General features: G+C 52.4%; 2 protein-coding genes and 1 long non-coding RNA gene across 4 annotated transcripts; 1 reads left to right on the forward strand and 2 right to left on the reverse strand.

Moving 5' to 3' along the window:
- The first annotated feature begins 5,010 nt into the window (after positions 1 to 5,010).
- On the forward strand, positions 5,011 to 14,782 carry H2AZ2 (H2A.Z variant histone 2). The gene is made up of 5 exons (XM_025923344.2): positions 5,011 to 5,175; positions 9,496 to 9,573; positions 11,784 to 11,897; positions 13,694 to 13,823; positions 14,454 to 14,782. Exons 1-5 carry the CDS (start codon positions 5,173 to 5,175, stop codon positions 14,513 to 14,515), a joined length of 387 nt encoding a protein of 128 aa, XP_025779129.2. The 5' UTR covers positions 5,011 to 5,172; the 3' UTR covers positions 14,516 to 14,782.
- A 6,232-nt stretch (positions 14,783 to 21,014) lies between these two features.
- On the reverse strand, positions 21,015 to 23,728 carry PPIA (peptidylprolyl isomerase A). The gene is made up of 5 exons (XM_086697167.1): positions 23,573 to 23,728; positions 22,501 to 22,531; positions 22,333 to 22,421; positions 21,933 to 22,105; positions 21,015 to 21,351 (listed from the first exon to the last, which is right to left on the reverse strand). Exons 1-5 carry the CDS (start codon positions 23,639 to 23,641, stop codon positions 21,219 to 21,221), a joined length of 495 nt encoding a protein of 164 aa, XP_086553293.1. The 5' UTR covers positions 23,642 to 23,728; the 3' UTR covers positions 21,015 to 21,218.
- Positions 23,729 to 23,887: 159 nt separating this feature from the next.
- LOC147583390 (uncharacterized) lies at positions 23,888 to 25,840 on the reverse strand. 2 transcript variants are annotated; one of them, XR_015248169.1, is made up of 4 exons: positions 25,759 to 25,840; positions 25,397 to 25,499; positions 24,788 to 25,314; positions 23,888 to 24,619 (listed from the first exon to the last, which is right to left on the reverse strand). It is a non-coding gene; the product is annotated as an uncharacterized LOC147583390 (long non-coding RNA). The 2 variants fall into 2 exon arrangements; XR_015248170.1 differs by having other exon boundaries at positions 23,888 to 24,640.
- Between the last annotated feature and the right edge of the window lie 233 nt (positions 25,841 to 26,073).

Genomic DNA, 26,073 nt, shown 5'->3' on the forward strand with positions numbered 1-26,073 from the left:
CCGTTTATGCTATTTTATGGTTTTTGCATCCTAGGTGTCAAACTAAGAAATAGCCAAGTTAAGTAAGAAAGGGCAGTGGTCTGTTACTTGGGTGTCCATCAGGATTCCCGGGGCTGCTCCACAAGCCAGAAGCTGGGGAGGATGGACTGAAGTTGTAGGAGAGGGCTTGGCCCTCACTGGGGCCTTTTCCCGGCTTCCCTACCTTCCTACTCCCCAGACTGCCAGGAAGCCCCCCTGGACAGTCCCACCCTCAAAATTGCCCTGCCATTTGCCCGTTTACTAAGCGCCTCTTAATCTGTGGGCATCTTTTTAGTGGTTATAACCTCTACACTTTCTTACACTTTGTTTTATTATAAACATTAATTCATACTGTTTGACACATGTGAACAGTGGAGAATCACTGTAAAGAAACAGAAATGAGGGGCGCCTGGGTGGCGCAGTTGGTTAAGCGTCCGACTTCAGCCAGGTCATGATCTCGCGGTCCGTGAGTTCGAGCCCCGCATCAGGCTCTGGGCTGATGGCTCGGAGCCTGGAGCCTGTTTCCGATTCTGTGTCTCCCTCTCTCTCTGCCCCTCCCCCGTTCATGCTCTGTCTCTCTCTGTCCCAAAAATAAATAAAAACGTTGAAAAAAAAATTAAAAAAAAAAAAAAGAAAGAAACAGAAATGAAATGTTCTCTCTTTCTCCAAACCCACTTCTTAAAGGTCACTACTGTTAAAGAATATAGTACCTTTTGAAAAAACTTGATAATTTAAAAACTTTTTTGAAAGTTTATTTATTTTGAAAGAGAGAAAGAGAGAGGGGGAGAGAGAGCACATGCAAGCAGGGGAGGGGCAGAGAGCAAGGGAGAGAATCCCAAGCAGGCTTTGCGCTGTCAGCACAGAGCCCAATGCGGGGCTCCAACCCCTGAACCGTGAGATCATGACCTGAGCTGATGTTGGACACTCAACTGAGCCTCCCAGGCGCCCTAATTTTTTTTAAATCTCAGCAGTTAAGTGCCTACCACATTTATGTATATATTGAAAAAAGTGTTCAATGATAAAAAAAATTCATGTTATGTATGTGGAATTTGAGATACAAAACAGATGAACATAGGGGAAGGGAAGGAAAAATAAGATAAAAACAGATAGGGAGACAAACAGTAAGAGACTCTTAAATACAGAGAACTGTTGCTGGGGGGAGGTGGGGGGGATAGGCTAGATGGGTGAGGTGCACCTGTTGGGATGAGCACTGGGTGTTGTGTAAGTGATGAATCACTGCATTCTATTCCTGCAATCGTTATTACACTACATGTCAACTAACTGGGATTTAAATTAACACATTATTATTACGTTGTGCCACCAAGCCAACAGCCCCCATGCAGAAATGGAATTGAAAACTAATGTTTCATTACTTTAGGCTTGATTCAGACTCAGGCAAATGCATCCTCCCTGGTGGTAAAACAAAACCTTTTGAGCCTCTGAAGTTGAGAGAAAAGTGTCTCTATTTCGTGAACTCTGATAAATGGAGAGATTGTTTGCTGCATTTCTGATCCATTTCATATTTCCTTTCAGGCAAACAACTTGCCTTTCCAAGTAAGTCATTAAATGAAGGAATGCTCACCCTGGGGGATCTAGTTGCCCTTCGATTTTGATTTCATGTTATGAGACTCTTGTACAGTTTAGGAACATGAAAATTTTTTGTTGTTTTTTTTTTGTTTGTTTGTTTGTGTGTGTGTTTGTTTGTGTTTGTGTTTGATTCTGTGACATACAGTGTTTCCCCGACCGTAACAACAGGAAGCAAAGGTAGTTGCTTCCTACCTTTAAGCTTTGGCTTGGAGCTCAGAGTGAGCCTTGATGAATATATACATTGTGTCCCTAGAATGCACACACAGTTCAGAATACAAAGGCAGGCTCCCCACCCTCAAGAATAAATAATGCAAGAAGAACGCACGTTAGGTTCTCAGGAAGACAGGCAGACGGCAGTCCTCCAAGGCCAGGAGAGCTGCTGTCAGCAATGTGGAATGTTCTAGTGCGGCAGCTGCTATTCCCTGGCTATGAAAACCCAGCTGGGGATATCACTCAGGCTAGTGACTCATCAGGGCAGGAGGGGTCTCATTTGTCTGCCCAGCTGACACCACACCTTTTGGGGGTGGGGGTGCTACAAACTTGCTTTGGATGTACGTGCTTCACTCTGCCAAACCCTCTGGCAGCTCAGGTGTTCTCTTGTGGATGGGACCCAGGATGAAACAAGTCTGTGGGGAACTCACTGCTGTGTTTCTGCACTGCACCTGCCAGTGAGCCTTTGGAGGCTACACTTGGCGGGAGCCAGCTCTTGCTTCCCCTAAAAGCTGTTCTCACCCACCCGCCAAGGGCCAGGGCCTGACATCGAATCGAGGGGACATTCTAGAGCAGGGCTGTGGGCACAGTCATTCTTACGGTCATTAAGCCCACAGTGGACCTTGCCAAGCACCCGCCAAGGCCACACCCCAGGCCTTCCCAGGAGAATTTGGCTGTCCTTTCCAAGAGTGGCCAAAAGAAGATTTCTTGATAATATTTTGGAGAGTATCTCCATGTTAAAGTGAATTTAAGATTGAACACACGGGTAAAACTCCTGGAATCTGTGTAGTAATCATGTAATCATGAAGGCTTTCTACTCGAGAGGCTAAAACACGGTCATTTCCCTGGCAACATTGGGGAAATGGATGTCTGGTATAGGAGGACCCTGTCCGTGTAAATGTATTGTTGACTCAAAAAATTACAATTTTGCGAAGAAGAGCCATTGTGTGGAGTCAGGTGTCCCAGGAAACAGACTTGGACGTGGGGATTTGCCTTCATGGGGTTCACTGTGGGTGGCTCCTGGTGACATTAGTATGAGAAAATGAAGAAAGCAGCATTAAATAGAATGGCGATGTTGAACAGCAATGCAGTTCAAGCGGGTCAGTGTCAATCACACAGCAGACTCTGGAATGAAAGGCTCTTCAGAGTCGAGTCAGAGTAAGGCAAAAGAGCCGGGCACCATTACCCCACACCCACTGGTGGCTGGTGATTGGCTGCCCCGACAGCACTGATCCCTGGGCCATGCTGTTCCCTCTGGCCAAGCACAATTCCCTAGAAGACTGCTGACCAGCGACCAGTCAACACTCAGCTGCTGATGCAAAGGTGCCTCTGTGACTATGGGTGAAGCTTATTCTCAAACTGTAGGGCACACAGATCCCCTGGGGGGCCTGATGGGCCCACCCACAGTTTCCCACTCAGTGGGTGTGGGTTGGGCATCAGAACCTGCACTTGCAACAATTCCAGGGGACCCCAATGCTGCTGTGTAGGGACCACACTTTGAGAACCATATACTGTTATCTGACCAGGTTAAATCCTGCAGGTTGAATAACCCGACATGTGTGGTAGTTTATCACTTGTAGATGCTAATTCCTACAGTTCCCTGGTTAGGCTGATCTTTGTGAGCCCATGCCACCCGCTCTGCAGCCCTGGTTCACTGGAAACCAGACTTGATTCGCTGACACACGTCCTTTATAAAATTGGTAATAGGCAGGTTTTCTTTTTACAAATGCGGTAAAGTTCCCACCTGATTTTCTTCTGTCTGTGGGTCTCAATCTCCATCTAGTTCTCCCAGCTCTAAACAGGATGCAGAGATGGGGAGGCGGATCACTACTGTTTGTGATGAGCGCCAGTGTCTGTCACCCTAACCGCACTGTCCTCCACTCTGAATCAAGGACTTGAGAGCCGAGGGGCGACGGAATGAACTGGCGGTTAAGGAAAGAAGTGACCCAAGTGACCGTGTATCGGACATGACCCCGTGCTAGGAACAGGACGCTTCCTCCTAGGTTGCTGAATGAGCGCTCACCCCAACGCTGCGCGGTGGGCACTCTTGCGGGCAGATTTAATGACCACACAGGCGTGGGCATACGCGGTGCCCTGTGCGGACCACGCAGCCAGGGAGCGAGGGCTCGGGGTCAGGCGTCCCCACGGGCCGCACCGCCCGAGCCAGCGCTCAGAGCTGCGCGAGTTTGCGTTCCCCCCGTTCCCCCCGGCGTGTTGGAAGGCCAGGGTCTGCAGGTGAGCGCTGGGGGTGGGGGTGGGGGTGGGGGAACGGCCAAGATCTCAGTTGAGCTCGGAGAGCAAGGGAGTCACCGAGGGCTCAGGGAGAACCGGGGTCTGCAGGTGAGCGCTGGGGGTGGGCCGGGGGCGCGGGGAGGGCGCCCGGGCGCGGCGGGAACCTGCTCTGGAGCCGGACTCGGGGTTGCAGGGTGCCCTCCTCTCCGCCACCCCCGCCCGCACCGGGACCACCCGGACTTCATGAGGAAGCCCCCACGGGAATCTGTGGGGTCCCGACCGGCGGTGCGGGCGCTCCCCCTCCCTTCCGCTTGCCCCACGTCCCTGCCCTGCGCGCACGCACGAACCCCGGGCGGGAGCGCCGGGAAGAGGGCGCCTGCGGCTTCGGAGAGGGCGGCGAGGGGACAAAGGCTGATGCCGGACGCGGGAGAAGGAAAAGACAGGAACATCCCTGCGGGGCCCGTCCTGAGAAGGTCGACCGCTTCCCCTAGTCTCGGGGCTTGGACGCCCCTGAGAGCCACAGGATCGCGAGAAGGCGCGCGCGCGGGCGACGCCCACCGCCACTTCCTCCCAGAACGCAACTCAGAGACTACGCCCCGCAGAGAACGCGCGGGAAAGCGGCCACCACCTCCAGTCACCCCACACATTGGCTAACCCCGCTGTCGTTCCCGGCAACCCGCCTCCCCTGCTCGCGGGCAAGGTTCTCATTGGCTGAGTTCTGCCAGCCGCCCGTCCTCATTGGTCCGCCCCTCCATTCATCCGGCCCGAGCCTTGGAGACAGGCGGAGAGCGGCGCGTGGCCCCGCCCCCGCTCTCACGAAGGGCGGTCCTTGTCGGGGCTGGAGGCCCCGCCCCCGTGGGCCGTGTGCAAAAACAAACAGCCGTTAGGGAGGTGGTGCCGGGGGCGGGGCCTGACTAGAAGGGGGCGTGCGATTGGGCGGCCGCCGGGGTTCAAATTAGCAAGGAGAGCGGTGATTGGTCGGGGCGGTGCGAAGCGGGTCCCCGTTATTGTCCGGGCTCCGGCGGCGGCGGCGGCGGCGGCGGCGGTGGTCGGTGCTGCGGGGCGGCGGCTCGGCGGCGGCTCGGCGGCGGCTCGGCGGGAGCGAGGGCGGGAGCGGCCGAGACCATGGTGAGGGCAGCGACCGGCCGGGCGGCGGCGAGTGGCGCTACCTGTTGAGGCTGCGCGGTGCCGCCTTGCCCGCTGTGGCGCCGGCGTGGAGCGCGGGGAGAGGGCCCTGCGGCCGGCCTGCGTCCCGGGCGGGTGGGCGCTCCCCGTGTCCCCCGGCGCGGTGCCTCAGACCTGCGTCCCTCCACCAAGCCGCTAAAATTACGGGTTGGCCGCGGGATCTAAAAATAGCGGCGGCGGAGACTTGTCAGCTAGTTGTTGGGATGCTGACGTCGGGGCTCCGGGAGCAGGTGCCCTGCTGGAAGGAGACCCGGTGTCCGGCAGGGAGGGACCCCCGTCCGGCGCTCCCTCGTTCTCCGGGGCACGGACCCCAAGCCGATGCTCCCTCGGCCCCCGGGACGCGGACCACCGGCCGGGCCCCTTCCTCCCCGTGACGCGGACCCCCGACAGGTGTCCCTTATGCCCCCGGGACGCGGACCCCCGACATGTGCCCCCTCCCTTCCCGGGATGCGGACCCCGGCCGGTGACCCCTCCGCCCCCGGGATGCGGACCCGCGGCAGCTGCGGGGGGTGGACGTGCCCAATTCGGGGCCGAATCGTCCGCTGGCTTCTCGAGTGCGAGCTGACCCGGGCGGAGCGCCGGGCAACTTGGTGGCTGGCGTCCGGAAGGTGACCGCGGCCCCCACACCTGGCAGAGTCATGACGTCTGTTGTTCTTAAAACCGTGATTTCACGCCTGCCTCCTTAAAAAGCAAATCAGACAGTAAACAGGATGGATTGGACACAGGCTGAAGTTACCTATGAAGAGTCAATTCGGGCTTTTGCGGTTTGGTGGCTTTGGATTGGTAGCTAGTTCTTATTTCCTGATTCGGCCCTGGAGGCACGGTGATTGTGATTTTAGATTCCTGCGCCTGTTGAAAGGTTTTTACATTTTATTCCGGGACAGATAGAGCTGAAACAATTTCTGTACTTGAGGAAGAAGTGGGAATGTGTTATGTAAGCCAAATTCAGAAATCAAAAAATTCTACAAAAACCTTTTTATCGTATATCAGTGTGATCAGAAATTATTAAAACATACAAGGCATCCTGTAGAAACCTAGAGCTTCTCAGTCCCCTCTGTTAAACTTAAATCACTGTCTCCTGCTAAAGTGCTAAATGTGAAAAACATAGGAATTTGTTCTTAAACTTTTTTCCTGCTTCTAATACGTGCCAAGACCTGTATTTTTTTTTTTTTTTTTTTAATGTCGTTCCGGGAAATAAACATTAAATCACCTGAGGCGTGCAGCTGGGGGGGGACTGTGTGCAGTTGATTTTTTTTTAGCTTAAAAATTTTAAGAAAAACATTATAAAGGGGATATGCCATTTCATTGCTTATCCTCTGCTTTGAAAATGTAGATCCTTGAGCAGCTTGCCTGTCTTGTAAACCAGTTTGTTGTTTTTTTTTTTAAACAGGGAAGCCATAATAGACTTAAATGGTAAAATTAAACAGTCCAAAGAAAACAGTAGTTTCTCTCTCAAGTCAGATTCTTGGTATTCCCCCGCCCCCCCGCCAGAGGCAAATAGCTTTTCTAACGTATTGTGTGTTCTTCTGGAAATCTGTGTGCACACATACTCTGCATAGAAGACCCCATGTTTATGTAAGGAAAAGCTCCCTGCACTGGTACATACTTTGCCTTTTCCACTTAAGAGTTTTGTGGGTGTTTATGACACATATCTTTGTCTCATTTGTTGAAATGGCTGCATAATATTTTCCTTTTTTTATGTGAAAGAATTTTTAATGTTTATTTTTTTAATTTTTTATTTTTTTTAACGTTTTATTTTTATTTTTGAGAGACAGTGTGTGTGGAGGAGGGGCAGAGAGAGAGGGAGACACAGAATCCAAAGCAGGCTCCAGGCTCTGAGCTGTCAGCACAGTGTCCAACGCGGGGCTTGAACCCACAAACCCCGAGATCATGACCTGAGCGGAAGTCAGACGCTTAACTGACTAAGCCACCCAGGCGCCCATTGAGTATTTTTTTTTTTAATGTTTATTTATTTATTTTGAAAGAGAATCCCAGGCATGCTCCGTGCTCAGCACAGGTTCATGGGGCTTGAACCCATGAACCATGAGCCAAAATCAAAAGTTGGATGTCCAGCGGAACCACCCAGGCATCCAGCAGGTTTGGTTTACTTTTCATTCATTGATTGACCTTACCAACAAAAAATGATTTTATTCAGGAATAAAAGAGAATTGCAATGTGGGAAAAACAAGCCGTGAGCAAAACCATAGGCAAGTCCTGGCAGGATTACTTTTTGTTTTTCTTGTTTTAAACCTCAACCAGCCAAGTATTTATCTATCTGTCTGTCAATCAATATGAGAGAATACTAACACACACACACACACACACACACATACACACACACACACACACACACACACACACACACACACACGAGGGGGGGGGGGGGGGGAAGGGCAGAGAGAATCCTAAGCGGGCTCTGCACGGTCAGTGCAGAGCCCAGCATGAGGCTCAGTCTCACAAACTGAGATCATGACCTGAGCCAAAAATCAAGAGCAGGACATTTAATTGACTGAGTCACCCAGGTGCTCCTATTTAATTAGTTATTTGAGACAGAGTGAGTACAGTTGAGGGAGGGGGAGAGAGAGAGAGATAGAGACCCAAGTAAGCTTCATGCTCAGAGCAGAGCCCCCCACTTGGGGCTTGATCCCATGACCCTGGGAGCTGAAATCAAGAGTTGGCCCCTTCCCCCTGCCCATCCCTTGCTTACGTACTCCCTCTCAAAAATAAACATTTTTAAAAATTAAGAGAAAAAAAAGTTGCTCCCTCAACTGACTGACCCACTCAGGTGCCTGAGGTTTTTTTTGTTTGTTTTTTTTTTGTTTTTTTTTTTTTTTTACTATCTATTGATAGTAGGATTTGTTTAACCCTTTTAGTGTAAGTGGTTCTTTTTTTAAAATATACATACTAAAACTTGCCATTTTAGCCATCTTTAATGTGCAATTACTGATGTTAAGGACATTTAACACTGTTATGCAGCCGTCACTGCCAGTCACCTCCAAAACTTCTTCCCAAAGTGAGTAACTCTCCATTCCAGCCCTGTCTCCAGTCTCCTGCAACTACCATTGTACTTTCTCCCCCTCTGATTTTTTTTTTTTTAATTTTTTAATGTTTGTCTATTCTTGAGAGAGTGAGACAGAGCGTGAGTGGGAAAAGGGCAAAGTGAGAGAGGGACACAGAATTCAAAGCAGGTTCCAGGCTCTGAGTTGTCAGCACAGACAGAGCCCGATGTGGGGCTGCAACTCCCCAGCTGGGAGATCATGACCTGGGCCGAAGTCGCCGCTTAACGACTGAGCCCCCCAGCTGCCCCCCGACTTCTGATTTTTGACTAGGTACCTCATATAAGAGGAATCCTACAACATGTGTCCTTTTGGGACTGGTTTATTTCACTTAGCATCACATCTTCAGTTTATCTGGCATAGGGCGTACCACAATTTCCTTTATATAGCCGAATGCTGTTCCATGGTGTGTGTACACCCCCTTTTGTTGATCATTAGTTCCTCAGTAGGCCCTGGAGCCCTTTCTGTCCTGAGGCTGTTGTGGACTTGCCTGTGTGTTGCTGCATTGAGTCCTCTGCCGGTTTCAGTTCTTTGGGTAGAGACCCCAAAGTGCAGTTGGTGGGCCAGATGTTAATTCTGCGTTTAATTTTTGGGTTTCTTCTAAGGTGCTTTTTTCTCTCCCAAAAGAGCTAACTTCTTTTTTTTTCTTAAGTTTCTACAGTTTTTTTAATGCTTATTTATTTTTGAGAGAGAGAAAGTGTGGTGGGAGAGGGAAGGAAAGAGGGACAGGATCCCAAGCAGGCTCCACACTGACAGCAGAGAGCCCGCCATGGGGCTCGAACTCACGAACCATGAGATCAGGACCTGAACTGAAGTCAGAAGCTTAACCGACTGAGCTTACCCGGGCTCCCCGATATGTTAACATTTTTAAAAATCACTACGTTATGAAATATTTCCAGCATGAAAGTTATGTTTACTTGATGAAGATTCTTCGGTGTGAAATTCAAGAAAAATAGGCAAACTTATAGAAAACTCAATTTAAATAAGAATTTAAGGTTTGACGTCATATTTACATAAGTTAGTAAATAATGATATAACACATGTATACTTGAAATTGAAGAAAGGGATCACTTACAAATGTATATTTTTTAACTACCTGAAGTAAAAGTGGAGAAAATTGTTTCCCAAATGTTTTTGAAATAGCATTTTCGAGTCTTCATCTGGAGGTTTTTTTTTTTTTTTTTTTTTTCTTTTCTCTTTCATTTAGGCTGGAGGGAAAGCCGGAAAGGACAGCGGGAAAGCCAAGGCTAAGGCAGTGTCTCGCTCGCAGAGAGCTGGGCTCCAGGTAATTGATGCCATCATAATTCACGACTGGGTTATTTTCTTCATTGTTGTAATTTAGGACCCATAAATGTTTCATTACTTGCAAAATTATACTTGTACCGCTGACCTTCTAATGAGAGTGAGTGGTCAAAAATTAAAATCCCAATGCAACAGTCTTTTAATTTGGATTCTTCCAAATGAGAACAAGTTATGAAGCGGTGTTAAATGAGCTCTTAAAATCTGTTATTTCTAGATTATAATTATGTTCCTGTTTTTGTTATAAATTGGCCCCCATGAAACTAAGTATGCCGTGATTTGTCTTCCGGGGACGGTCCGCGCCATGTGTGTTCACCCTGAGGCAGACACAGAGCTTGGGGGAGGACCGGGCAGTGCACCCGTCCCCTGGATGTCTCCCCTTGAGCTTCCTTCAGTTTGAGCCAGAGTGATACGCTTGAAACACTACTTTCAAACTTCACGCATTTGAGTTGTTGCAACTTTGATCCACAAACTCCAGTGTTTCTGAATAAGTGAGAACCGCTCCTACCTAGAGGAGGAGACTTTGAAACAGGACGGTTTGCAGGCCAGACTGTAAGGTTTGGGTTTTCTTCTTGGCGGTGGGGGGGAGCCACTGAACTTTGTGGAGCGGGAGAGTGACGTGAGCCAGGGGCACCGAGGGGAGGGGGAGGGAACTCCCCCTAGAGGGTGACTAGCTGGGCTCTCCCTGAGCATTGCCAGGGGCAGGGGCGTCAGTGACCGACAGTGACCCTTGTCCGAGACAGGGCAGGTGATGAGGGCAGGTGACGGAGGCTGTGCCGCGCTTTAGGACTGAGGTAGGCACACCTAAACCCCGTGCAGCAGAAGGAATAGAAGGCACATGTGCCTCCCGAGAATGGACAGGGAGGCATGGGGGTTCTATAAGGCTTAGAAGCACAGAATCAGAGGAGTTTATGTTGTAGCAAGAACGCGTCAGGAGAGAAGTTGAAGGTGAGTCATTTGAAGTTCCACCAAAACATTCTCAGGAAGATGTCTCCAAGTTGTAGATTTGAGTCCCCTTTCCAAGAGGAGTGATGAAAAGAATTACAAAGTTGAGATCACATGTGTAAATTTGGGAGCTCGTGCCGCAGTGAGTCTGGTCACAGAGGACGAGAGGGGAACGGGGAGCCTTGGGCGGACCCCACATGCAGCCTGGGAGTCCCGGGAAGGCTGGGGACCGGCCCGAGGGCACAGAGAGGCTCGAGTCCTTGAGGACTGGATCTAGAAATGGCTACTGGATTTGGCAGTTAAAGTGCCACCACCTACCTTTAAGAGCAATGGCAGAAGCCAAGGTTGGGTTAGAATAGAACAGGTGACAGGACTTGGGGTGCCTGGGTGGCTCAATCGGTTGAGCATCTGATTTCAGCTCAGGTCATGATCTCACAGTTTGCGAGTTTGAGCCCCGCATGAGGCTCTGTGCTGACAGCCTGGAGCCTGCTTGGGATTCTGTGTCTCCCTCTCTCTCTGCCCCTCCCCCACTCGTGCTCTGTCTCTCTCTCTCTCTCTCTCTCAAAAATAAACATTACAAAAAAATTGAAAAAAAAAAAAAAAAACAGGTGACAGGACAGTTAGGTGTCCGGGATTTGCTTTTAAGTTTTGCCTTTGGAAAGGAGAGCGGGGAACGGGCTGGAGTGGGGTTGTTTGCTGTGAGGCTCAGAGGACAGGTGCAGGGGGGAAGGCTTGGGGGTGGGGGTTGAGCTGTTGTGGTGCTGGCGTGGCGAAGGGTCACAGAAAGTGCGTGAGAAGGGGGCCATGGGGGCGACATGCCTGAGGACACATTGGAGAAAGTTCTGTCCTCGGAGAGTCCCCAGGAGAGTTAGCATAGCTGTCAGCCGCAGGGAGGGAGCCGGGAGCTGCCCACCCCACCCCCGGGCTGCGAGGCTGCAGCGGAGGGGTCAAGGGTCAAGTCTGGCACCAGCACACACCTGGCCCCTCCTTGGGCTGTGCTGTGCCGGCTGCCTGTCTTCAGAAGCTAGTTCCTCAGACCCCGTCCCCCCCACCACCGGGTCTCTCCTCAGGAGGGCAGAGGTGGGACCTCTAGGCCCTTACTGCGACACACAGGTGCTAGCAACCGTTCCTTGTTAAGTGGGTCTGACTTCTCTGATCCGTGCGAGTTCACGGTCCACTCCGCCTTTGGTCTCGCTCGGTAGCGCGCTGGTAAGGCCGCGGTGCCTCCCACCTGGATGCTCTGTCTTTCAGTTTCCCGTGGGCCGCATCCACAGACACTTGAAGACCCGCACCACAAGCCACGGGAGGGTCGGCGCCACGGCCGCGGTGTACAGCGCCGCGATCCTGGAGTACCTCACGGCCGAGGTCAGTCGTGCGCGGTCCCGGCAGGTGCGCCGGGTGTGGAGTGGCAGAGCCCACGGGGGAGGGGGCGCCTCCTCGGCACCCAGCCCGGTGGCACCCAGCCCGTGTGGGAAGGACCTTGATGCGCTCATGCTGAGTTAAGGCAGGGTCCGTAGCCCCACGTCTGCGGGAGGTGATGGGTGTCAGGTGCCTGCGGTACTCCGCTACTAAGGAAACGAACCCTCAGCAGGAGGTTTGTGAACTGAAATCATGATCTCTTCGTGAAGATGGGGTGGGGGGGGGCAGAGTTTGCCAGGGTGATGTACATTACACATCCATTCTGATGGTGGAATCTGGTGGAAGAGCAGACGAACCCTCTTCTCTGCGTGGTTGCCTGCGTAGACTGCCTGCCAAGACTGCGTAGTCTTGGCCAGTGTGACATTGCAGGAAGATGGGCTGATTGGGTGAAATTCTTAACACCTGGGTGATGGACCAGCCCCTTGTAAGGAGAACCCCCTGAAGACTGCGACCACCCCCCATCCCTGCACTATCCGCCCCAGTCAGGGCAGGATGAGTAGCAAGCAGGTCAGGCGGTTAGAAACAGAGGGAAGTTCTTCCCCACGATCGTGTGGTGGGGACCCGGACTGAAAGGTGGGAGTTTGGGGTGTGTGTGAATTGTTAATGCCGTCATCTCATTAACTTCATCTGGTCCCTGCACTCCAGGCGGTTTCTACGGTGTTAGGTCCTGAGACAGGGACACGGGGCCTCCCCCCACCCCACCTTCTCCTTCAGCCTTACACCAGTTTGTGTTTGGTGAGCGGCAGACTTTTCAGGAAGGTACACGTTTCATTCATCACGTGGAGGCATATTCTTCTGACTCAGAATGTTCCAGGTCTCATCCAGACTCCCATTTTCTTTATTCCCGGGAACTTTGAGTACAAGTTTTTAGGTTAAGATTAGACCATGAGCATTTATGTAAGCAGTCAACATATTTTCAGGTATTTGTGTTTGGGGTGTTAGTCATAGTAGGATGCAAAGAAAATACTGAAATCTAAAGTCAGTAGCTTCACACTAGGGTCACTTGGAGCTTCCAAAAGATACTGGTGCCCAGATGGGTCAGAGTCTTGGGAGGAAGAAGCAGGGGTCCCCGCTGCTTCTGACATACACGGGGACTTCCCACCGCTCTGTTCAAGCGAGGCTCTGTGGAGTTTTTTTTTTGTAGGACTTCCATCAAAGGTTTTATAATGCCAGTACAGTCTGTAGAGGCAAAACAAAACAAATTAGAAATGCAGTTTTTATGGCCAGCTGGGACTTTGGAATTGTTTTAGTTGAAAATTCCCATTCTAGAATAAAGGGCTTCTAGTATATTGCCTCTAGATTAGAGGACCCAGTGATGTTAAAAACTCTGAATAAGAAATTATTTTTTAAACTTTTCTACAAGTACTAAGAAATAAGTTCCGTCCATTAAGGGCTGGACAAAAATAGACTACGGGGCCATACTGAAATCACGATTTTCCTCGATGTTCGCATTTGGAATCTTGGCTAGGGAAATAGTGTTATCCCTTGCCCTTCTTTCTGGAGAAGTGGGTTCTTGCTCAGGGGTCTAGCTCTCCTGCAGAAAATGAATATGAGACCCTAGCGAAGTAACAAGATTCCTATGAAAGCATCAGAAATGTGAAAAAGAAACCCGCATTACCGGCTCATATGCATTGCGTGTCTTCTGTGCAGATACCGTACAGGTCTGTGTAGCTATAACTGCAGGGCTGCGCTGAGCCTCACGCGCTTGAGCCTCTGATGCACCGTCTCACGGTGCTTTGCAGGTGCTGGAGCTGGCGGGTAACGCCTCCAAGGACCTCAAGGTAAAGCGGATCACCCCGCGCCACCTGCAGCTCGCAATCCGCGGCGATGAAGAGTTGGACTCCCTCATCAAGGCAACCATCGCCGGGGGTGGTACGTAGGATCCCCACGCCCGCCCACGTGGCTGTTGGCCATTCTGACATCATTCGATCAGTGACCCTAGAACTCATACAGACCTCGACTCCAGGATTCCAGGACTCCAGGAGTGTTGAGTCTGTTACGTTACAGTAAAGGCTCATTTATATTCTGATCCCAATAAATGCTATGGCCAGATACAGCACTGCTTTAGTTTGGCACATTCCTTGTCTAAATCTCATAAATGATTCTCAAAACCTGGGGTTTTAAATATTTCCCATACCCTTGTAGCGGTGTCTTAAAGATGATCCTGAGAACCTGCTCTGTGTGATGCCCTTGAAAGTCAGGGCTGAGGTGATTGAGTGAGTCAGGGTCAGTGAAGGTGAGATGAACACCTGGATCCCTTCCGGGTCACCTTCGGAGAAGCTCTTGAAAGCTATGCTTCCTCTTCCCCAAAGTCCATAAAAGCGGTGTTTTATGTAGTTTTAGGGGGGTTCCCAGACCTCAAGAGAGGGAGGCCTTGGCATGGGTGGGTGTGTGAAGAGGGCCATCGGCAGACTTCATGTCTGGGGAGTTGCTCTCCGGGGAGGCCCCGAAGTGGAGAGAGCGCCCATGGAGAGTCGTTCATATGTTTCCGTTCCCTTCCAGGTGTGATCCCGCACATCCACAAGTCTCTGATCGGAAAGAAGGGACAGCAGAAAACCGCGTAGAGCATTGTTTTAACCAGCCCCTTCCTCCCGTCATTGTACTGTAACCGGGACAGAAGAAATAATGGGGACATGGGGGGTTTTTAAAAGAGGCAGATGGAAAAGCTTAGACAATTACTGTAGACACATAAGAGACATTTGTACGTTCTTAGGCTCAAAGTTTGATAAAGTACCTTTCCACGCAGCAGCGCTTGTGTGGTGATTGGCTAGGTTTCTCCCGTTGTGTTTTATACAAAAACGGAATTGATAAACCATTTTTTACAAAAAGAATTGGTCTCAAAACTGTTCTGTTCGTGACGTGTTGGAAGTATTTTGCTCATACTTTGAAATTTTTTAGATTTCAAATCGGTTATTCTATATTCAGGATAATCTGAGAACAAATTGGGAATCTAGATTTACCAGGATTGATACCATATCACCGTGTGCTACCATATAGTAGGTGCCATCCACTTGCGGTACAAACCGTCGTGTTACATACCCCAAAAGAAGGAAAAACGGCCAAGTAAACCGTGGGGCGCCATCAGCTGTGGGACGCTCCCCGATCCAGAGATGCCGGAATAGGAAAACGCATGTGTTTAGGATTGATGACCTAGGGTAGTGGACTCGTCCACTGAGCACTTACCATGGCAGGCCCTGAACTGAGTGCCTTAGTGATCAGACTTTCCTCCCCCCCGCTTTTAAAGATGCAGAAACCGAGGTGCCCAGAAGTTACTTGCTGGAAGACATTTATCTAGTAGGTAGGACTCGCAGGGCTGGGAGACAGGCCTCGATTCGGCGAACTCTGGAGCCCACACTCTTACCTGGATCAAAGTTCAGTCTATAAGTTTTCTGCTTTTACTTAAACCTCCAGCTTTTAGTGGTCTTCTGTTGACATAGTAACATCCAGCAGTTGGTGCCCTATTTAAAAAAATATTTTACTTTGTCAGCTTTTAAGTAACTTGTAAGGTTTAATGTACCAATAGTCCGTCACAAACTCTCTTTTTCCGCTTGGAAGTCTTCATTAAAAAAAGATCTTTCAATGTTTTATAATCTAGCTCTATCAAAACAAAGCTCTCATTTTAAAAAAACTTATTTTATTATGGAAATTTTCAAAAATACAGAACAATAAAGAGAAGAGTATAATGAACCCCCGTGTACTTACCCTCCACCTTCCAACAACCCTCCTGCGGTCAGTGTTGTTTCACCTGTCGGCTCCCTGGTGGGTTGGTTTGAATCCTGTTTCAGGCATGACTTCCTGCCTTATATCTATACTTAAGTGTGAGTCTCTAAAGATGGGGCATAATCGCAATCTTAAAACAGCATTTAATGTTTTATTTTTTAAGATTTTTTTTAAACTTTATTTGGCGGGGGAGGGACACAGAGAAAGAGGGAGATAGAACCCAAGCAGGTTACAAGCTGTCCGTGAAGAGCCTGATGTGGGGCGCAAACTTACAAACTGTGAGATCACGACCTGAGCTGAAGTCAGACACTTAACCAACTGAGCCACCCAGGTGCCCTGACAGCATTTTATAGTATCTGACCTATTTAGTATTCACACTTTCCTATCAATTTGTTTATGGTTGGTTTGAATCAAGATCCAGACGTGTTCTGGATCTTTTTTTTGTCTTTGAGAGAGGGAGACAGGATCCGAAACAGGCTCCAAGCTGTCAGCAGCACAGAGCCAACATGGGGCTCGAACTCACAAACTGTGAGATCGTGACCTGAGCCAAAGTTGGACACTGAACCAAGTGAGCCACCCGGGTGCCCCTTTTTTTTTCTTTAAGTTTGTTTAATCTCTGCAGCCAGCATGGGGCTCGAACTCACAACCCCAAGAACGAGTTGCATGCTCTACGACTGAGCCGGCCAGGTGCCCTAGCTTGTTCTATATCCTAGATTTTGTTGATCCCTCTTGTTTCTTTTCTATTTTTTTTTTTAATTTTTTAAATGTTTATATTCATTTTTGAGACAGAGACAGAGCATGAGCGGGGGAGGGCAGAGAGAGAGGGAGACACAGAATCCGAAGCAGGCTCCAGGCTCCGAGCTGTCAGTGCAGAGCCCAATGCGGGGCTCGAACCCACAAACTGCGAGATCATGACCTGAGCCGAAGTCGGACGCTCAACCGAGTCCTGCAGGCGCCTCCCCCCACCTTGTTTCTTTTTAATCCATGGGTTTCTCCTCCCTTTTCCTTACAATTTTTAAAGAAATGGGGTTGTTTGTGGAATTTTCTCAGTTTTACTGAATGCATCCTGCTGGTATTTGAGATGTCTTTCCCCTAAATTTCCCGTAAGCCGACAGATCTTGAAGGGTTGGCTTTTGTTGCGTTTTGCTTTTTCACAAAAATAATTCCCAGGTGACACTGTACTCCCTGCGGTACCTCGTCGGGGGGCACCTGGCACCTGCCATGTGAAAACTGCCGGTTGGGCTGTGCCAGCCACTCTCCTGGAAGGGGCCTGTCCCAGCATTCCACGGGGGGCGCCAATGGGGGACATGCTTGCCATCCTTATGCATCCAGAATTCCTGCCGAACTGCTCTTTGATTTACAAGGCAGGAATAAGAAAGAACATTTCAATTTTGGATTCAGTTAGCACGTATTTTGAGGTTTCTGTGTTGAGTGGGCCCGCGATTATCCTGTGAAATTTTAGTAGTTTCCGGAAGCCAAAGTAACAATAGCAAAGAAGGCAAAATAGAGAAGAGTGACTTTTACTAGAGTTTTCTAGGTAATTGCTTCAGATACCGGCCTCCCTTTGGCAGTTGCTTGTGGTGTTCCTAGAATTGTTTTCAGTTTTTTAAAGAGGAATTTTTTTTTTAAAGATTATTTTGAGAGAGAGTAGGGAAGGGACAGAGAGAGGGAGAATTCTAAGCAGGCTCCGCGCTGTCAGCACAGAGCCCAACGTGGGCTCAAACTCACAAGCCCGAAGATCATGACCTGAGCTGGCCACCCAGGTGCCCCTTGTTTTGTTTTCTAATGGAGAGGAAGTCAAACAGCTGGGCCCCGCCCTCCACCCCCACGGGTGGTCCTTGTTGCCCTGCATGTACCTGTCCCCGACCCTGCTCACGGGCCTGGGCCTGTGTTGAAGTCCGTCCCCTCCCAGACTTTGTGTTCCCTCTGTGGTGCCTTAACAGGTGTCTCCAACAGAAAACTTTTTTTTTTTTTTTTTTTTTTTTTTGAGAGAGAAAGAGTGTGTGTGCGCGCACGTGCCCTTGGGAGCAGGGGAGGGGCAGAGGAGACAGAATCTGAAGCAGGCTCCAGGTGCTGAGCTGACATCACAGAGCCTGCTTAGGATTCTCTCTCTTGCCTCTCTCCTGCTCACACTTTTTGTCTCTCCAAATAAATAAATTAAAAAAAATATTTTACCATATTTATCACATAATTATTTTATCACACCATATTTTATCACATAAGTATTCATCAATGGCCCTTATTTGCCTGATGTTTTATGCTCTTTATCTATTGAGAGAGAGAGAGAGAGAACGTGAGTGGGGGAGATGTGGGGGGGCATGAAGCAGGGTCTGAGCTGTCGATGTAGAGCCAGACACAGGGCTCGATCTCATAAACCCTGGGATCATGACCTGAGCCAAAATCAAGAGTTGGATGCTCAACCGACTGTACTACCCAGGCGCCCAGGAATCATTATTTTAGATGCAAATGGTGGTATTTTGGTTATGTTAAAAATGCAAATTCGTATCTTTTAGAGACAAACTACTAGAATATTTGTGCCTATGATACGTCTGGAATTTGCTTCGAAACAATCCAGTCAGAGAACAGGGAGGAGGAGGGGAGGACACGAAACAAGGTTGGGTCTCAGGCAGCAAAAATATACATGCAGACACAGGTGTCCTCAAGTGCCTGCATGTGACATGCGCCAAGTCAAATAGTTAATAGTTAAACGAGTACAAGCTGGGAGCTCACAGGTGAACTGTACGGTTGTGAAAACGAAGACTGTTCCCCCCGAGTTAGGTGGCCAATTGCATGGACGTGTCGACCTCTGCTGTCCCCAGACCCTCTTATAACTGCAGCTCACAAGGAAGGGCTCACAGACCCCTGGGACCACCAGGTCCAAGCAACACAGGGCAGCTCAGAGGGGCTCCTGCTGGTCAGACGGGGGGTGGTTTGAGTGTCAAAAATTGTATTGTTTGTAACAGGTTCAGTAAAAATTCGTGAGCCCTTAGTAACTGGAAGAGGGAGAGATTTGAAATTGTTTTTACAACTACAGAATAATCATTGATCGAGGCAAAGATCGTTCACGGGTGCGAAGGCAGAGCCATCAGGCGAAAGGTCTGGGAACGGGGTTCAGACCGAGGCAAAGTATCGCCCACAGATTGCCTCCTCACTGGGAAGAGGACAAAGTGCCTCCCAGGGGGCTGTCTGGTGAGTCGGCCTGAGGTCGCGTGCACCCCCCAGGAGGCAGGATTGCATACACAGTCACCCACAAAGTCTTCCTGCTACAAACGTGGAGCTTGTGTCTAAATTGAGATTCTCGGCCTAGCTTCCAGTTTACAGAGAATCCAGGAGCTAAACAAGCAGGGGACAGGAACGGGTGGCAGTGGGCAGCTCCAGAATCAAGCACGTTCCTTGAAGTCAACGTCCTGAACCACTTGAGGAGCCAATGACATAGAAAAAAGTGGAGGCCAAAGATCTTACATATTTTTAGTATTTATTTTTGAGAGAGCACAAGAAGGGGAGGGGCAGAGAGAGGGGGACACAGGATCCAAAGCAGGCTCTGTGCTGACAGCAGCGAGCCCAATGCTGGGCTTGAACCCATGAACCACAAGATCATGACCTGAGGCGAAGTCAAACGTTCAACTTACTGAGCCGCCCAGGTGTCCCTAAAGAGTTAAAAAAAAAAAAAAAAAAGTACATTTATGGTGTATAATTATAATCTCCATACAATTATTTTTTTAATGTTTACTTATTGAAAAAGAGTGGGTGCATGCATGCTCCTGAGAGCAGGGGAGGGGCAGAGAGAGACAGAAACAGAATGCCAAGCAGGCTCCATGCTGCCAGCACAGAGCTCCACATGGGGCTCGACCTCAGGAACAGTGAGATCATGACCTGAGCCAAGATCAAGAGTTGGATGCTTATCTGAGCCACCCAGGTGCCCCTCCATAGTTATGTTAATAATAGAAGTGACAGTGCGAAGGTCGCCTGATGGCTCTCTCCGGCTCTCTCCCGCCTGGCGGCTCTCTCCTGCCTGGCGACAGCCTGAAACAGCCGGAAACCGATGCACAGAGTAGGGGAAGCGCGGCCTTTGCACTTGGCAAGTTCTTGGCTTGGGCCTTTCTTTCCCTCGCTTGGTAAACTCTCCAGGAAAGCCACTCGGGACCGATGAGGTCTCATTACACATGCTAACACCACGTTACCAACTCTTGGCAGCTGGCCTGCCTGCCCCTTGGAAAGCTAAGTCGGGCACCACTCTACTTTGGTTACCTTTTTTTCCAGTACCCAGCGCGGCGCATCGGTGTCAGACACTCGGCGGCGGAATACACACAGTGACTAGGCAGGTGTGATCGCGTGCTCGAGGACAACTCTAAGTGAGGTTGGGTTGATGAAAGCCTATCACCACCTGGACACAAGCCATCCATGGACATTAAAGGTCACTGCAGTCACCCAGGGAGCAGGGGAAACGGGACACACCCAGAGGCACAAGCATTTGGTGAAGGAAGCAGCCAGCAGCCCGACAAATTACAAATTGCAAACATTCTCACACCATCAGGACAGAAATGGCTCTGGGTCAAGAGCCCCGGTGGGGAGGGGCCCTGCAGGGAGAGGAGGGTGTCCCGGGCTCTAGGCAGACAGGTGCCCCTCAGCCTGTGCAACTAGCTCTGGTCACCAGTTTGCAGCCCAGTTAAAGGGGGAAGGGCCTCTCCTTTGCCAAATCTTACAGCTTGTGACCGTTAGATCTGTGTGACTGAGTGACTGTGTGACCTTGAGGGGGCCAGGAGGGGATCACTGTTCGGGGAGAGCAAGGACCGTGGGTCACAGTACCAGGCACCCCCACAGGCCAGGGTCTACCAGACTCTGTCAACAATTCCAGAATTGGACTTTACTGCACACTTTTTGCCCCGATTCTATACCCCAGACTAAACCGGATCCGAAGACCCTTCCCCAGAGCCTGAGGCCCAACACTGTTTTCCCTGCTGATAAACAGCACAATTAGCATCTCCTAACACCCTTTTCAAACTTCATCAAAACCAAGAAATAATGGGGTCTTAGAAGAGCGAGTGGCACACATTCTCCAGTGTTAGAGGGATTCTCCACTTACTGTGGTGCCAGTCCACGTGCCAAGTGCAAATTTGTCCCTGCTCCCCTTAAAGGAGCACCTGTCCCGCCTGCCCGTGGTCACCACCTCCCTCCCAAAATCCTGGCTCTTTCCTTCCTTGCCCCCACCCACATCTTCAACACCCCCCCACCCCAGGACCTTTGGGCCAGGGAAGCAGAAATGGCAGCTGTGGAATCCAGCAAACTGCAGTGTTGCCAAAAATGCGAGCTGCAGGACCCCCGCGCCACACAAGGACAGACAAGTGTTGTTTAGCTTTTATTTCATGATCATAAACTTCACTCTGCAATCCAGCTAAACTTGGAGGGGAGTAAGGAGGACACAGGACCCGTGGAACTGCAGCAGGAACACAGGGACTCTAGATTTCGAGCAGATGGGGGCAGAAGGGCGCTCTCCCGAGCTACAGAAGGAATGGTCTGGTAGTTAAGATAAAACACGAGTCAAATTTATTAGATTTGTCCACAGTCAGCAATGGTGATTTTCTTGCTGGTCTTGCCGTTCCGGGACCCAAAGCGCTCCATGGCTTGCACGATGTTCATGCCTTCCTTCACCATGCCAAACACCACGTGCTTGCCATCCAACCTGGAAACGAGATTGAGCGTCAGCACTGGTGCCCAGGGGCCACTGAGCCTGCGCCGCACCCCGAGAACAGAGACCCACAGAGCAGTACTGCACCCCCGGAAGAACAGCTGGAGGCCGGGTTACACAGTTGTCAGTACCAGTTAATGTGGATCAACACTGAACACCTCATCCTTCTAACAGAAACGGCAAGACTATAGGTCACCAGGAGTCAGAAGATTCTCCAACTCCTGTCAGAACTCCCGAATTTACAATGGACCCCTAAAAAAGGGCCAACACCCACAGGCCAAGGAGACCTAAGTACTACTCTTGTGTAGTTTGTGTTCACTTGCATTTTAAGTCTATTGTTGTTAATTACCTCCACCCCCCAACCTGGACACAAAGGGGTGCATGCTCTGCAGACCGAGCCGGTGGGCACCCCACAAGTACTGGTCTTAACTACTCAGCTCAGCGCCCCATTGTGCTATGCTCTGTATCTTGCTTTCTCCACGGACCCCCGTTTCGGCTTTCTCACATCCTCCCACGCTAGAAACAAGGCCAGGCTGAAGCGGGCAGCGCTCCTTGCTGCAGGGATCTGCCCTTACCACTCGGTCTTGGCGGTGCAGATGAAAAATTGGGAACCGTTCGTGTTGGGTCCGGCGTTCGCCATGGACAGGATGCCAGGACCTGTGTGCTTCAGGATGAAATTCTCGTCGTCAAACTTCTCCCCGTAGATGGACTTGCCTCCAGTGCCATTATGGCGTGTGAAGTCACCACCCTGTGGAGTGAGCAAAACCTGTCACTTCTGGCAACAGCATCAGAAAACAAGCCAAGTCTGCAGAGACCTAGCTTCAAACTCAAGTTTAAATGGACTAGAAGGTGAAGCCGGACCAGACTGGCAGAAAACAGCTCCCATGCACTCATGCTGCATTCTCCTAGCTCTAGCTCTAGCTCTAGCTCAAGCTCAATGACCATCACCCAAACCAGAGTCCATGAATTTCATACCTGGCACATAAATCCCGGGATAATCCTGTGAAAGCAGGAACCTTTGTAACCAAATCCTTTCTCCCCAGTGCTGAGAGCACGAAAATTCTCTATTAAGAGACAAAAACATTGGTCACACACACAACTAAAATCCGAACAGGTAACAGTGAATTAGACAAGAGAACTAACCTGCTGTCTTGGGAACTTTGTCTGCAAACAGCTGTAAGACAAGACGGAGCGTTACTTCACCACGCCTGCCCCCCACTGTGGCTCACGGAGTCTGGGGGGGGGGGGGGAGCTCCCGAGCACGAGCCCACTTTCTCACCCTAAAAGAATGCTTCTACAAGAACCACTGGCCCCAAACCTGAAGCCTCGGGGCCCTGTGGGGTCGCGCAGAGTAACAGAGACCGTCCCCCCCCCCCCCCCAATTCCAACACCAGACAGGACTCCACCCCCGGCCGTGCAGCCCGTGGGGCGTCTCCCACGTGCCCCCGTCCCCCACCCCCACCCGAGCACGACCGCAGGAAACCGGCGAGGCTTCCGCAGAACCCCTCCTGCGCGTGAGGGGCGCGTCCTGGCCACACACGAGGGGACGAAGCCCGTCCGCGAGGACAGCTGTTCAGGCCTCCACGAACCGTTTCGAACACGTGCGACCGAACCCTCCCTCCGGCTGCGGAGCAGGCGCCGCCATCTCAGGGCCGAGAGTTAGGGCCGCGCGCGGGCGTGCAGCCCACTCAACACAGTAATCCGCGGGCGTCCGTCTCAGCCCGCACCCTTTCCGCGCGTGAACGCCACCCCTCCCGGCCGCCCCGTCCCCGCCCTTCTCGCGGGGCCGCCCGAGCCCCCGGAGGAGAGCGGGAACGAGCACCCCGAGGGCCGCGGGCTCCCGGGAGGCGGCCGAAGGAATGGGACCGTTAGGCGCGGGCGGGGCCGGCGTCGTCTGCGCGGGGCGGGGGCGCCGCTGGCTTCCGCCGGGCGGGGCCGGGCCCGCTTCCGCAGTGCGCCCGCCGCCGCCCCCCGCCACCCGCACACCCCCGCGGCCGCGCCTGCGGGCATCGCCCTCACCCAGCCCCCACCGCGACCCCGCGCGGCCTAAACACGTGCGCGCCGCCCCGCCTTTGTCCGCCGCCGCCCCTCCCCCGCCGCCCCCGGCCTCCCAAAATGGCCCCTCATCAGGAAATGGCGCCACCCGCCCGCCCGCGCCCCCCGCCCGCCGCCGCCCCGGAGCCGCCCGCCCGGCACACCCCGCCTGCCCGCCGACCTCGAAGGAGACGCGGCCCAAGGGCTCGCCGTCCACGGCGATGTCAAAGAACACGGTGGGGTTGACCATGGCTAAGGGGCGCGGGCAATTCCGGGGCGGCGGTGTCTGCAAGACGGCACGAGCTCCGCCGCGGCCTCTTTTATAGCCGCCCGGGCCCCGCCCACGGCCGGTCGCGCGCCCGGACCCTGGCCAATCGCTACCGCTGGCCGGTCGGAGTGATGGTGTGGCTGGCCTATGAGCTGAGACGGCGCCGGCGGGGCGGGCCGTCGGCGCGCGTGCGCGTTGGCGGCGCAGGCAGGTTCCCGCCCGCGGGCTCCGTCGCGGTACTGCGGCGTGGGGACTGGGACGGGGGCCGGGCGCGGGGACGGAGGCCCGGGGGACCGGCGGAGCCCGAGGGCGCGCGGGGAGAGGGGTCTGCGGCGCGGGCGGACCCACGCAACCCGGCGATCAGGGCGTGTCCCCACTGAGCAGAAGGGGCAACTGAGGCGAACGCAGGCCTCAAGGTCGCGCCGCCCCGCCAAGGTCGCCCGGTCCCGGGTAACCCCGCTACCCCGCATATGTCTGGGGGCTCGGGGGGGGGGGGGGGGCTGGGACATCGCCTCTTCCGCGCACGGGAGGTGCCGTCGTCCCCGTCTGAGAAGTTACGAAATGCTTCCAAAATGCCCTACTTTCCATAAATATCTTGCTCAGTCCGTCTGAATTTTCTCCAGCAGGAAGACGTTGACTCGAGAGCCTGGCAGACTCGTACCTGCAAAGGCGCTGTGTGCTCTTCCGCCCTCCTTCTCCGTCCTTCTGCGCCTCTGCGCTCCCGCACGTTGGGGCAGGACTGGGCCGCGACCCCGGGCGCCCGGGAGCGCGCCCTGGTCAGCCCCCAGGCTCGCACGCCAGCGGTGACCCGGTTCTCTGTGCGTGCGGAGCCCGGAGGAGGGACTTGACAGGTTCTCGTCCGCCCCTGAGTTGCAGTATCCAGAGCATCATCTGGTTTCCAACTCGCTTTCTTCTCCGCACTACCGGGGAAGCCTTGGGATGCGCCGGGTGTCGGGCGTCCTGCATCCCAGGGGTCGCTAGCTGCCACCAGAGCGCACCTGGGCTGGGACTTCGTGCCCCCACTGACGCACGTGCCTGAGGAGGCTCCGCCGTGGGAGGAGCCCGCCCCGGGTGTCCCCAAAGCCAGAAACTGCTCCCCCGGTCCCCCACCCCCCGCGCCCTTCTCACCTGGTGCTTTGTGACCTTGAAGCTGCTCGTTCCCCTGTGACAAAACGAAACGCCCAAGGCCCTGAGATACAAGCGCCCTGCACTCCGGTCCTTCCTCCACGCTGACCCTTGCAGCAGCTAGGGACCCCTCCTAAGAAAGGAACGAGTGTGTGGATGAGAAAAGAAATCAGCCCGTGTGACTTACCTGGCGCCATTGAGAGTCCTGTCCTCTTGTAACCGGCAGCATCAGCAAGGCCACTGCCTAATTCAAGAAAACTAACCGCTGGTGATTTGTTTCTGGGGGAGCCGGTGTTGTAGGGAATCCTTCATTATTACCCTTACCTGTTGAACTGGACTTTCTAACCAGCAAAGGAGGGGCAGGCCCAGAACCTCAGGAATGTAGGGCTGTCCCTACGGTGCTGGGATGAACCAGACTGAACTCAGCAGGGCCCAAAGGGACGGGCAGCCTGGGTTCTGTACCCACAAGTGCAGTGCTGTGGCTTCCCTCCTACAGCGGGTTGTAAACAAAACTTCTGTCCAGAGCGTCTCTGAGCAAGAGAAGGTAATAGGGGGGAAGTCAGGGCATTGAAACATCCAGAAAACAGACAGCTTTGGAAGAGGGTGACTCACTTCCCTTGTGCCTCTTGCCCAGGGGCGGGCGTGGTCACCTTGCATCTTCTGGGACCACTGGTGACTTCACAGCCCGCCGTCTCAGGGCTTCATCCAGGGTGAACTTTCCGTGACACCCTCCATCAGGCAGGTGTCCGCCCCCCTACTGCTCCCCCAAGGCATTCTCCAGCCCTGCCTTTCCCTGTGAACTCCTCCACAGATTACTCCCATGTCAAAGTTCCGTGTTTGATCCTGTGGGGTTCCTTGCACACGTGCCATGACCAACCTCCTCCGTTCCCAAGGCTCAGATCATCAGGAGGCTTCTAAACCTGCCCCCAGACCCACAGCTCACTCCACAGTTCCTACGGATCCTCCCTGCTCACCGGGTCCTCCCCATGGATGAGTCCCTCACAGAGCTCTTCCAGTTCCCTCTCCAGGCCACAGCCTAGGCCGCTATGCTACCCTCCTCCTCCTCTCCCTCCTCCTCCCTCCTCCTTTCCCTCCTCTCCCTCCTCCTCCCCCTCCCTCCTCCTTCCCCTCTTGCACCTCCTGCTCCTCCCCATCCCCCCTTCTCTCCTTCCACCTTCCCTTCTTCCTCCCCCTCCCCTTCCTCCTCCCCCTCCCCCCTCCTCCTCTACCTCTCCCTCCTCCTCCTCCTCCCCCTCCTCTTCCTCCTCCACAGGCTTGGTCTCTGTGCC

This window comes from Puma concolor, chromosome A2 (genome assembly GCF_028749965.1).
Source record: "Puma concolor isolate L17-30 chromosome A2, mPumCon1.1.hap2, whole genome shotgun sequence".
In the NCBI taxonomy this organism is placed as follows: Eukaryota; Metazoa; Chordata; class Mammalia; order Carnivora; family Felidae; genus Puma; species Puma concolor.

Coding starts and splice junctions, on each gene's coding strand:
- H2AZ2 (XM_025923344.2), top strand. Junction 9,574..11,783: donor CGCAGAGAGCTGGGCTCCAG/GTAATTGATGCC, acceptor TCTGTCTTTCAG/TTTCCCGTGGGCCGCATCCA. Junction 11,898..13,693: donor TGGAGTACCTCACGGCCGAG/GTCAGTCGTGCG, acceptor GGTGCTTTGCAG/GTGCTGGAGCTGGCGGGTAA.
- PPIA (XM_086697167.1), bottom strand. CDS start 23,641: ATGGTCAACCCCACCGTGTTCTTTGACATCGCCGTGGACGGCGAGCCC. Junction 22,106..22,332: donor TCCCGGGATTTATGTGCCAG/GTATGAAATTCA, acceptor CTCACTCCACAG/GGTGGTGACTTCACACGCCA. Junction 21,352..21,932: donor TGCACCGCCAAGACCGAGTG/GTAAGGGCAGAT, acceptor TCTCGTTTCCAG/GTTGGATGGCAAGCACGTGG.